The sequence below is a fragment of the Macaca mulatta genome, chromosome 7 (assembly GCF_049350105.2).
Source record: "Macaca mulatta isolate MMU2019108-1 chromosome 7, T2T-MMU8v2.0, whole genome shotgun sequence".
In the NCBI taxonomy this organism is placed as follows: domain Eukaryota; kingdom Metazoa; phylum Chordata; class Mammalia; order Primates; family Cercopithecidae; genus Macaca; species Macaca mulatta.
This window is the reverse complement of record NC_133412.1, coordinates 96,193,643-96,204,698: the sequence shown is the minus strand read 5'-3', so window position 1 is coordinate 96,204,698 and position 11,056 is coordinate 96,193,643. Positions and strand designations below refer to the sequence as shown.

At 47.3% G+C, this 11,056-nt stretch overlaps 1 protein-coding gene across 2 annotated transcripts; it reads left to right on the top strand.

Moving 5' to 3' along the window:
- Positions 1-4,835: 4,835 nt before the first annotated feature.
- Positions 4,836-10,987, top strand: CIROP (ciliated left-right organizer metallopeptidase). 2 transcript variants are annotated; one of them, XM_077940690.1, is made up of 16 exons: positions 4,836-5,296; positions 5,427-5,511; positions 5,602-5,653; positions 6,077-6,225; positions 6,348-6,423; positions 6,510-6,605; positions 6,841-6,966; positions 7,178-7,262; positions 7,406-7,551; positions 7,629-7,803; positions 7,989-8,058; positions 8,135-8,231; positions 8,337-8,609; positions 8,802-9,031; positions 9,335-9,514; positions 10,563-10,987. In XM_077940690.1, the coding sequence occupies exons 1-16, from the start codon at positions 4,984-4,986 to the stop codon at positions 10,768-10,770; spliced, it is 2,361 nt and encodes a 786-aa protein (XP_077796816.1). In that variant the 5' UTR covers positions 4,836-4,983; the 3' UTR covers positions 10,771-10,987. The 2 variants fall into 2 exon arrangements, with proteins under 2 accessions (XP_077796816.1, XP_077796817.1); XM_077940691.1 differs by lacking the exons at positions 6,348-6,423; positions 6,510-6,605 and having other exon boundaries at positions 5,418-5,511; positions 6,077-6,220.
- The last annotated feature ends 69 nt before the right edge of the window (positions 10,988-11,056 follow it).

Genomic DNA, 11,056 nt, shown 5'->3' with positions numbered 1-11,056 from the left:
TGAGCAATATGGCAAAATTCCATCTTTACTAAAAATACTAAAGTTAGCTAGGTGTGGTGGCATATGCCTGTAATCCCAGCTACTTGGGGGGCTGAGGCTGGAGAATCACTTGAACTCATGAGGCAGAGGTTGCAGTGAGCCGGGATCATGCCACTGCACTTCAGCCTGGGTGACAGAGCAAGACTCCGTCTCAATCAATCAATCAATCAATCAATAAAATAAAATAAAGTGCTTGGAACAACGTGTTGGCACAAAGCTGTGCCCCATAAAATGAATATTATTCTCACTCTTTCCTTACCTCCTTCCTCCTTCCTCATCTTCATCTTCTTACCTCCATTATTGCCCTGCAACTACTTCATACCTCTTTAAAGAGGCAGAGACAAATAAGACTCAGCCCCTGCCCACCATCTAGCAGGGAAAAAAATACAAAAATAAATGTCAGGATAACATAATAAGAGAGCTCCTTCAAAGATGTGAAAGAAATGCTATTGGAGAACAGAAGATTTGAGAACTCTCTCTACCTGGGGGAACAAAGAAGTCTCAACTGGCAGATAACCTCAGGGTTGGATCTTGAAAGATTAAGAAGAATTTGCAGTGTAAAGAGAAGAAAGATTAAAAATTAGCTGGGCATGGTGGCATGTACCTGTGGTCCTAGTTACTTGGGAGACTGAGGCAGGAGAATTGCTTGAGCCCAGGTTGAGGCTGCAGTGAGCCGTGATCGCACCACTGCATAGCAGCACAGGTGACAAAGTGAGACCCTGTCTCAAAAAATTAAAAATCTAAATTTTAAAAGGACAGGAAGGATTTATTAAAATGCATGAAGTTCTTCCACCCCCATGTATGAAGTTAAGATCAGCCCATATCGTGGCCAGAGCACACCCTGTCTCAGTATGGCCACAGGGGAGCAGCAGAGCATTAGGAGCTGCAGACTTAGGCCAGAAAAACCTAAGAAATCTAGGGGAAAAAAGACCAGACATTTGGAGAAAAAGACTAGGTTTGCCTTATGGAAAAAAACAAGAGTCTTCTAAAGATTTGTACACATGATCGCGCCACTGCACTCCAGCCTGGACGACAGAGTGAGACTCCATCTCAAAAAAAAAAAAAAGAAAAAGAAAAGATTTGTACACATGGTGATAATAAAAGAACAGGCCAACTATAGTGGCTCATATCTGTAATCCCAGTGCTTTGGGGGATCACTTCAGGCCAGGAGTTCAAGACCAGCTTGGGAAACACAGCAAGATCCTGTCTCTACAAAAAATTTAAAAATTAGCCAGGCATGGCAGCACACACCTGCAGGAGGCTGAGGTAGGAGGACAGCTTGAGCCCAGGAGTTTGAGACTGCAGTGAGCTATGATCTACAGAAAATTTAAAAATTAGCCAGGCATGGCAGCACACACCTACAGGAGGTTGAGGTAGGAGGAGGGCTTGAGCCCAGGAGTTCAAGACTGCAGTGAGCTATGATCATGCCACTGAACTTCAGCCAGGGTCACAGAGCAAGACTCTATATCAAAAATAAATGAAAATAAAAATAAATTTTTAAAATATGACAGGCATGGTGACTCACGCCTGTGATCCCAGCACTTTGGGAGGCTAAGGTGGGCAGATCACTTGCGCTCAGGAGTTCAAGACCAGCCTGGGCAACATTGCGAAACTGTGTCTCTACAAAAAACACAAAAATTAGCTGGTCGCTGTGGTGCACACCTCCAGTCCCAGCTACTCGGGAGGCTGGGGTGGGAGGACTGCTTGAGCCCAGGAGGTTGTGGCTGCAGTGAGCTGTGATTGAGCCACTGCACTCCAGCTTGGGGACAGAGCAAGACCATGTCTTAGAAAAATAAAATAGAATAATAATAAATCTAAGTAAATAATAAAAGAACAGGTCTCCTCTGCATTGACAGTGTATATAATACGTATCCTTTTTTTCTTTTCCTTTTCCTTTTTTAAGAGATGAAGGGTCTCCCTATGTTGCCCAGGATGGCCTGAAACTCCTGGACTCAAGTGATCATCCCACCTCAGCCTCCCAAAGTGCTGGGATTACAGGCATGAGCCACGCCACTGTGTATAATACGTATTTTTTTACTTGACTTAGTATTTACCATAAACCATACACTGTTCTCAGTGCTTTATAAATATTCACTTACTTCTCAATAACAACCCCAAAAGTACAGTCACCCCTATTTTACACATGGGAAAACTGGGGCACTTGGTCAAAGTTACATATACATTTATATAGATAAAAAGTGGCAGAGTGGGTTTGCCTCCAGAGTTTGGGTGTGTGAAAGCCAAGGCCCTGGGCCCCTGAAGGGTCACTGAAAAATCAGACATGAGACAGAGTAATAGGAGAAAAGGCATACACATATTTATTTATTTATTTAGAAACGGAGTTTTGCTCTTGTTGCCCAGGCTGGAGTAGAATGGCGCCATCCTGGCTCACCGCAACCTCCGCCTCCTGGGTTCAAACAATTCTCCAAAGGCATACACATTTATATGTACATATGAGAACCTTCAGAATGAAGACCTAACCCCACCCCCATGAAATACAGAAGCTTATATATGGTCTTGAGGTTACAGAAAGAATGGTGCCTTGGATCCTAGCAAAACAGGTTATAGGAGGGGTGAAAAACAGGAATTCTGTTGAGGGACAATAAATGATTACTAAGGAGAATGAATGGATCTGGGAACAGAGATTAACTTGTAAACAGTTCTAACAGTGAAAAGGCCTGCTCAGGTGTGGTTACATTCTTGATCTTAGGGAAGAAGAAAAAAACTGCTTTACTTATTGGGTCTGGATCTTAGGCAGATACGGCCTGTGCTTTGGGAGAGATGAGGGGTGTGGGTGTGTGTTTAAGGGGGAAAGGCAGGATGGTCAGGAAGACCTTAAGGCTTCTTCTTCAGTTCAGCATGTCAATGCTGTATTTTGGGCTACAGTTTCTGAGCCCCAACAGGTGTCTCCCTTGTAATCAGTAGTTTCAACCACAGTTCTGGCATGTGAAAGTATAAAATCCTTGGGAAGTCAGCAGCCCTACTCTAAACTCTAATCCATGTTGGTCACCAATTAGCTATTAAAGTATACTGCCTTAAAACAAATGTTTCTTCAAAAGTTAAATAATGGGGTTAGGTTCTTTGTTTTCATCCACGCACTGAAGACCAGGCCCGAAGGGCTGTGCTGAGTGGTGTGGACACAAAGACCAACAGGAAACAGGCTTACCTTCAAGGACTTCAGGATGTGGAGGGAGAGCCGCTAAGCCAACAATTATAACAGAGGATGACAGTGTTCTGTTAGGAGCTGGGAGGGGAGACCCCTCCTGTGAGGTGGTTCCCCACCCACTGTGGCAGGTGTGGAATTTGGGCTGGGGGTATTAAGAAAGGCTTCCAGGGGTAATTACCAGAAAGGTAAGAATTAGCCACGCAGGCAGGGGAGGGGGCAGTATCCAAGCAAGGGAAACAGGATGTGAAAACACAGCATGAACAAAGAAAACAGAGTTCCTTAAGAACATCTTTGAACATTAATGTCCATTTTAAGAGTTTCTTGGTCGGGTGCGGTGGCTCACACCTATAATCCCAGAACTTTGGGAGGCCGAGGCAGGTGGATCACCTGAGGTCAGGAGTTCGAGACCAGACTGGCCAACATGGTGAAACCCCATCTCTACTAAAAATACAAAAAAACTTAGCTGGGTTTGGTGGCGGGCGCCTGTAATCCCAGCTACTTCAGAGGCTGAGGCAGGAGAATCGCTTGAACCCAGGAGGCAGAGTTTGTGGTGACCCAAGATTGCGCCATTGCACTCCAGCCTGGGCGAGAAGAGCGAAACTCAGTCTCAAAAAAAAAAAAAAGAGTTTTCTTTTCCCTCCTCTGCACACCTAAAAGCAGCTTCTGTGAAACCTAACAGACCTAACACAACAGCCTCTTAGAGGAAGTGTCAGTCAACTAACATGTATTTGTTGAGCACCCACTAAGAGCCCTACATAGATGTAGGAGATCCTAGAAGTCTTGTAGTTTAGTTAGAGGCCACCCAGTTCTGAAACTGGGGCTAGTGAAGTGCAGAAGCCTTGTTTGCCCACGTCCAGGGAGACCAGCAGGCAACTACAAAGCAAAAAATATCTCTGTCCCCCACTTCCCCTGTTATGATGACACCAATTTTCTTTTTTCTTTTTTCTTTTTTTTTTTTTTGAGACGTAGTCTTGCTCTGTCGCCCAGGCTGGAGTGCAGTGGTGCAATTTTGGCTCACTGCAAGCTCCGCCTCCCGGGTTCAAGCCATTCTCCTGCCTCAGCCTCCTGGGTAGCTGGGACTACAGGCACCCATCACCGCGCCCGGCTAATTTTTTGTATTTTTAGTAGAGACGGGGTTTCACCGTGGTCATGATCTCCTGACCTCATGATCCACCCGCCTCGGCCTCCCAAAGTGCTGGGATTACAGGCGTGAGCCACCGTGCCCGGCCGGTGACACCAATTTTCTAGTTCTGTGAAGGTTCCAAGGTTTTCTACTCAGAAAGGCAAAAGAAATAGGACGAGGGATGGAAAGGATTAGGAAAGAGTTCCCAGCCAGGCATAGTGGCTCACACCTGTAATCTCAGCACTTTGGGAGGCCAAAGCAGGAGGATCACTTGAGGCCAGGAGTTTAAGACCAGCTTGGACAACATAGCAAGACTCTATCTCTACAAAACAAACAAACAAAAAACAAGGAAAGAGTTTCATCATGGATAAGGCAGGCTCCTCTTTGGAGGGTCAGCTGAGGCCTCAGAATAACACTTCCCCTCCCCCAGCACTCCACCTCTGGCCCCTCTGGAAGAGGGTGGTTCATATCCGACCTCCTGGCAGGGAACTGTAGACTGAGTCAACAACATTCAAATCTTGAAAAAATAAGCAAGAGTGGTGGGGGGTACATGGTGAAAAACAGTAAAGAGAGGAAAGCCAGAAACAGTGAGCCGGGGAACAAGGGGACGGAAGACAGGATCTAGGCTGTATCTACGGAGAGACACAGAAGGGAGATGCTGTTGCTGCTGCTGCTGCTGCCACCACTAGTCCTCAGGGTTGCTGCAAGCCGATGTCTACATGATGAGACACAGAAGTCTGTGAGCCTTCTCAGGCCCCCTTTCTCCCAACTCCCCCCAAAATCTCGCTCTTCCTCCCTCACCCTCCCTAGCTCCGGTGATCCTCAACCCCTACGAATCCAAACCTGCTATCTAGGAGATCATATATCAGATGGAGCTTGGGATCCTGAGGGGGAAGGGACGAGAGGGGTATCCCGAGCCCTGGCCGCAGTGAGAGAGGCCACTCAGCGAATCCAGGCTGTTCTAGCAGGTGAGTGAGGGAACAGAGGTGTTAGGGAGGGTTGAGGAGCAGAGAGGTCCAGGGGAGGAAGATCAACCCAGAAAAAGTACTGGAATTCCAAGATATGGAGGGAAACTGACCTCTTGTCAAGTCCCTCCAGTGCAAGGACCCCTACTTCTGAGTCGAGACCCTGCACGGTATTGCCATGCTGTCTGGGGAGACCCAGATACCCCAAACTACCATAGGTGAGTTCATGTCATTGACAATGTATGTAATTCTTCTTCAGGGATACCTAGAAATGTCCTCAGCTCACCTACAGATATTCACTCTTATAGGTGCAGCCTCTTGAACCCAGGGTACAAAGGAGAGAGTTGCCTGGGGGCAAAGGTGAGATTGAGTCAACAACACTGAAATCTTGAAAAAAATAAGGGTGGGGGGGATACGCAGATAGTAAAGAGAGGAAAGCCAGAAATAAGTACACCAGGAAGAAGGGGACAGAAGACAGGATCATGAGCAGGCTCACTTCTCAGTCTCCAGGATCTGGAGATCTGCAGCCTGCCATGACCATTCCAAGACCACCAGCATCAGAGTTACTTAGTGTGCTTCTTAACAATGTAGATTCCTGAGCTCCTCTCTCTGCTAAAATTTAGTAAATCAGAGACTGGGGGTGAAGGGGCAGAACTCTGTATTCTAGCCAGCTGCCTAGATTACACTAAGACAGACCAAACAGACTCATTCTCCCCTACTCCTCATACCCAATTTCCTACTGTCCCAGCCCATCTGCTAATGCAACATTTCACTCCCGGCCAGATTCCTGACGCCCATCTTCGTGGTTACACCTTGTGGCCAGAGCAGGGTCCCCCACAACTGGTCCAGCCAGATGGGCCTGGGGTCCAAAACACTGATTTTCTTCTGTATGTGCGGGTTGCTCACACTTCCAAGTGCCACCAAGAGGTGAGGTTCAAATCAAATCTCCTTTCCCCGCTGTCTCTCTCAATCTTAAATCTCATGAGGGGGGTTAGGGAGCATAAAAGCAGTTTTTTGTTTTGTTTTGTTTTGCTTTGCTTTTGTTTTGAGACAGAGTCTCACTCTGTTGCCGAGGCTGGAGTACAGTGGCCCAATCACAGCTCACTGCAGCCTTGACCTCCTGGGCTCAGGTGATCCTCCCATCTCAGCCTCCTGAGTAGCTAGGATTACAGGTGTGCACCACCATGTCCGGCTAATTTTTTGTATTTTTTTGTAGAGACGGGGTTTTGTCACGTTGCCCAGGCTGTGTCTCAAACTGTTGGGCTCAAGCAATCTGCCCGCTTTGGCTTCCCAAAGTGTCAAGATTACAGGCGTGAGCCACCACGCCCAGCCAAAAGCAGTTTTTATTAAGTTGTGCTTATTTGGGATAACTTAGGGAATGTTAGTAACGTTTGGGTAAAGGCTACTCCCACCCATAGCCATCCCTCAATACCACTCCTGCAGAGTTTTGCAGACTCCCCTGGTCCTCCATTTTCAGAGGATTTCTTTTATTTGTGATACCCTACTTTTCTTCTTTCTGGCCCTACCCTGTCCTGGCCCATCCACAGCCCTCTGTCATAGCCTATGCTGCCTGCTGCCAGCTGGACTCAGAAGACAGGCCCCTCGCCGGCACCATTGTCTACTGTGCCCAACATCTCACCAGCCCCAGCCTCAGCCACAGTGACATCGTCATGGTGACTGCTGCATGATGAACAGGGAGAAGCAAACAGGTTGCAGGGTAGGGGGCCAGGTTACTCAGTTTCCCATAAAGTCAAAGAACCCACAGAGGATGGAATAGAAGGTGCCTCAAGCTCTAGGAAGAGCTGATTGGGCAGAGGGGTATAGAGTGTTTGGTCAATCCTGCTGCAAATTTGGCCCCCTTACTGGGCTGTCATTTGTCCTTAGGCCACACTACATGAATTGCTACATGCCTTAGGTTTCTCTGAACAGCTCTTCAAGAAATGGCAAGACTGCCCCTCAGGATTCAGCGGTAAATGAGAGGAATGAGGTTAAGGACTTCCCACGATCAACCAGAGGGAATTCACTATCTCATAACCTCCTTCCTTCTAATTTCACGTCACCCTTCCTAAGTTTTCCTCTCCTCGTATTGCCGTCTTCCCTTTGTGCACTCAGTTAGAGAGAACTGTTCTACAAGGCAACAAGTGACAAGGCAAGATGAGTGGGGACAACTGCTTCTCACCACCCCAGCTGTTAGCCTCAGCCTGGCCAAACACTTGGGAGTGCCGGGGGCTTCACTGGGTGTTCCCTTGGAAGAAGAGGTGAGAATGAGAACACCTTGGGGTAATGGAAGAAAGGAGTAGCCAGGTAACAACCAGCCATCTGCCACCTCCTCCAGGAGGGCCTTTTGTCCTCACACTGGGAGGCCAGACTACTCCAGGGTTCTTTAATGACTGCTACCTTTGATGGAGCCCAGCGCACTCGACTCGACCCAATCACCCTCGCTGCCTTCGAAGACTCAGGCTGGTACCAGGTCAACCACAGCGCTGCAGAGGAGCTGTTGTGGGGCCAGGGTGAGAAATAAGGCAGACCTGCAGAGAGGCACTCACGACCCAAGTCAACTCTGGGGGAAGTGGGAGGCTGGAGGGGTTTCTGTTGCTGATGTATAATTGAAGCTATGAGGATAGCTAGTGCAGAAGGATGTTTGGGCTTCATTTGTTGAGGGCTCTCTTTCCTTCTCTTCTCATCTCTCAAGCAGGATCTGGCCCGGAATTTGGCTTGGTGACCACATGTGGGACTGGCTCCTCAGACTTCTTCTGTACTGGCAGGTGTGTGTGCTGAGTGGTTAGGGGACTGTACGGCGGTCAGTGATCCTAGTGTCACTCTATCATCCATTCCACACAGTGGGCTGGGCTGCCACTACCTGCATCTGGACAAGGGAAGCTGCTCCTCAGACCCCATGCTGGAAGGCTGCCGCATGTACAAGCCCTTAGCCAATGGGGTGAGTAGACAAGAGAGCAGACAATGAAACTGAGTGGTTCTGGAAGGGAGTCAACTTCAAAGGCATCAGAACAAACACTATTCTACCTTCTGACCTGCCCTTCAGAGTGAATGCTGGAAGAAGGAAAATGGATTCCCTGCTGGGGTGGAGAATCCCCATGGGGAAATCTACCATTCCCAGAGCCGTTGCTTCTTTGCCAACCTCACTTCACAGCTGCTCCCTGGGGATAAGACCAGGCATCCTTCTCTTACCCCACACCTCAAGGAAGCAGAGCTCGTGGGTCGCTGCTACTTACATCAATGCACAGCGAGGGGAGCTTATAAGGTGCAGGTGGAGGGCTCACCTTGGGTCCCATGCCTTCCAGGAAAAGTTATACAGGTGGGTACCATAAGAGGAATAGTTGCAGCATACTGGCAAAAAAAAGTTGGGAAATACTTGTTTGGTGGTACTGCCCAACCTGTTTTGCTAAGTACCCACTGAGTCCAGACTCTGACCTAGAATACATTTTCCTTAGAAGACTTGAACAGATAATCAAAGCAAAACCATATCCTGCTACATATTTCCTTGCAGATACCTGGGTACTATGGTCTTCTCTTCTGTCCCCGGGGTCGGCTGTGTCAGACTAATGAAGCTATCAATGCTGTTACTTCCCCACCTGTGAGTCTTTCAACCCCAGATCCACTATTCCAGCTCTCTTTAGGATTAGCTGGGCCTCCAGGCCACTCTCTGGGGAAAGAACAGCAAGAAGGGCTGGCTGAAGCAGTACTGCAGGCTTTGGCGAGCAGAGGTGGCACTGGCAGGTAAAAACCTGAGTATTTATACAATGGGTCAAGGTAAAAACTTGAGTATTTATACAATGGGTCAAGGTAAAAACTTGAGTATTTATACAATGGGTCAAGGTAAAAACTTGAGTATTTATACAATGGGTCAAGGTAAAAACTTGAGTATTTATATAATGGGTCAAGGAGAATCCCTAAGTCCTTTACTTGATGACTCTCCTCTGAAGACCTTTTGTTCATCCCACTCTTAAGCCTGCACCTGTTTCATGACATATACTCTGCCAGGAACTATACCTCTATTAAAATATTCAAATGTCCATTTAGGTGCTATTTCCACAGCCCATCAATTACCACTAGCTTGGTGTTTACTGTGCATATGTGGAAGTCTCCTGGCTGCCAAGGGCCTTCAGTGGCTATGCTGCACAGGGCCCTGACTCTGACTCTCCAGAAAAAACCCCTAGAAGTGTATCATGGAGGAGCCAACTTTACCACACAACCCAGCAAGTAAGATAATATTCCAAGTACTTTTCTTTCAAATCCATGGAGTCCAGATGTTTGAAATTAAATTTATTAAGCACTCACTCATGTGTATATTGTCCTAGACAGGGTTGCATTTCAGAGAACAAAGATCCCTAACTAACACGATCATCCAGTCATGTCACTACCTGGCTCCCTTCTCCCATACAATAACACATTCCCCCATCTCTAGGACACAGGGATCAGATCTTAGTTCCACCCCCCTGCCTTTTTTTTTTTTTTTTTTTTGAGACAGGGTCTCACTCTGTCACCCAGGTTGGAATGCAGTGGGGTGATCCCATCTCAGCTCACTGTGGCCTCAACCTCCCTAGGCTCAAGTGATTCCCCCACCTCAGCCTCCCAAGTAGCTGGGACTACAGGTGCACACCACCATGCCAGCTAATTTTTGTATTTTTGGTAGAAACAGTTTCACCATGTTGCCCAGGCTTGTCTCGAACTCCTGAGCTAAAGCAACCCATCCGCCTCTGCCTCCCAAAGTGCTGGGAGCCACTGCCACCACTCCTGGCCCCCTTCCTTTCTTAAGCACTGTTAGGGATTGTGCCTAGCTACCTAAAGACCATAGACTGACTCTTCCCCTAAGCCACTTCCCTCGCCGCCAAGTTAGCTCTTCTTCCAATAATTTAAGATGCTAGAAGACTTAGATCTTGACCTTATTTCGACTTTCATGTTCTGTAGTCCCTCTTAATGATTTCCTGTTTAGCCTAATGCTTGGATGAGGTGAGGTTTCATGAGCTCTATCTTTAAGGGCAAAGCCCCTTAGCCAGATGTGGTGGCCCGGCATGCGCCTGTAGTCCCAGCTACTTGGAAGGTTGAGGTAGGAGAATCGCTTGAGCCTGGGAGGTTACGGTGAGCCAAGATCACACCACTGCACTCCAGCCTGGGCAACAGACCAAGAAATTGTCTCCAAAAAAAAAAAAAAAAAAAAAAACACACACACACACACAAAAGGTAATGCCCCTTTATCTACTAAGCCTAGGCATTATTCCAAGCCAAATATTACCTTCTATGTTCCTAGGTTGCTGCTTACTTCGGACCATAATCCCTCCATGACCCATCTAAGGCTGTCCGTGGGACTCTGCCTAATGCTGCTAATCTTTGTGGGTGTACTGGGAACCACAGCCTACCAGAAAAGAGCCACTCTTCCTGTGAGACCATCTCCCTCTTACCATTCACCAGAGCTCCACGGCACAAGGGTCCCAGTTAGAGGAATAAGGGAGGTGTGATGTTGCCCAGAACATGACAGGGTGTAAGAAAGAGAATCATTTCTTGGGAGACAACTGGATGGAAAATCTATTGTGTATACTTAAGTTCTACTTTCTTTGGAATGCCTTTCCCTGGATATCAATTTTATATAGCCTGGCAAAGAAAAAAGGGGTGAAGTTTTACAGTTTTAAAGATCCATTCTTTATTTTGGTACAAAAATAAACTGTTCAACCTGTAAATTGTCACCTGTTTTAATATTGTTATGAAGCAAACTTACAGAATAGGAACACCTGCTACCAGTTCCAA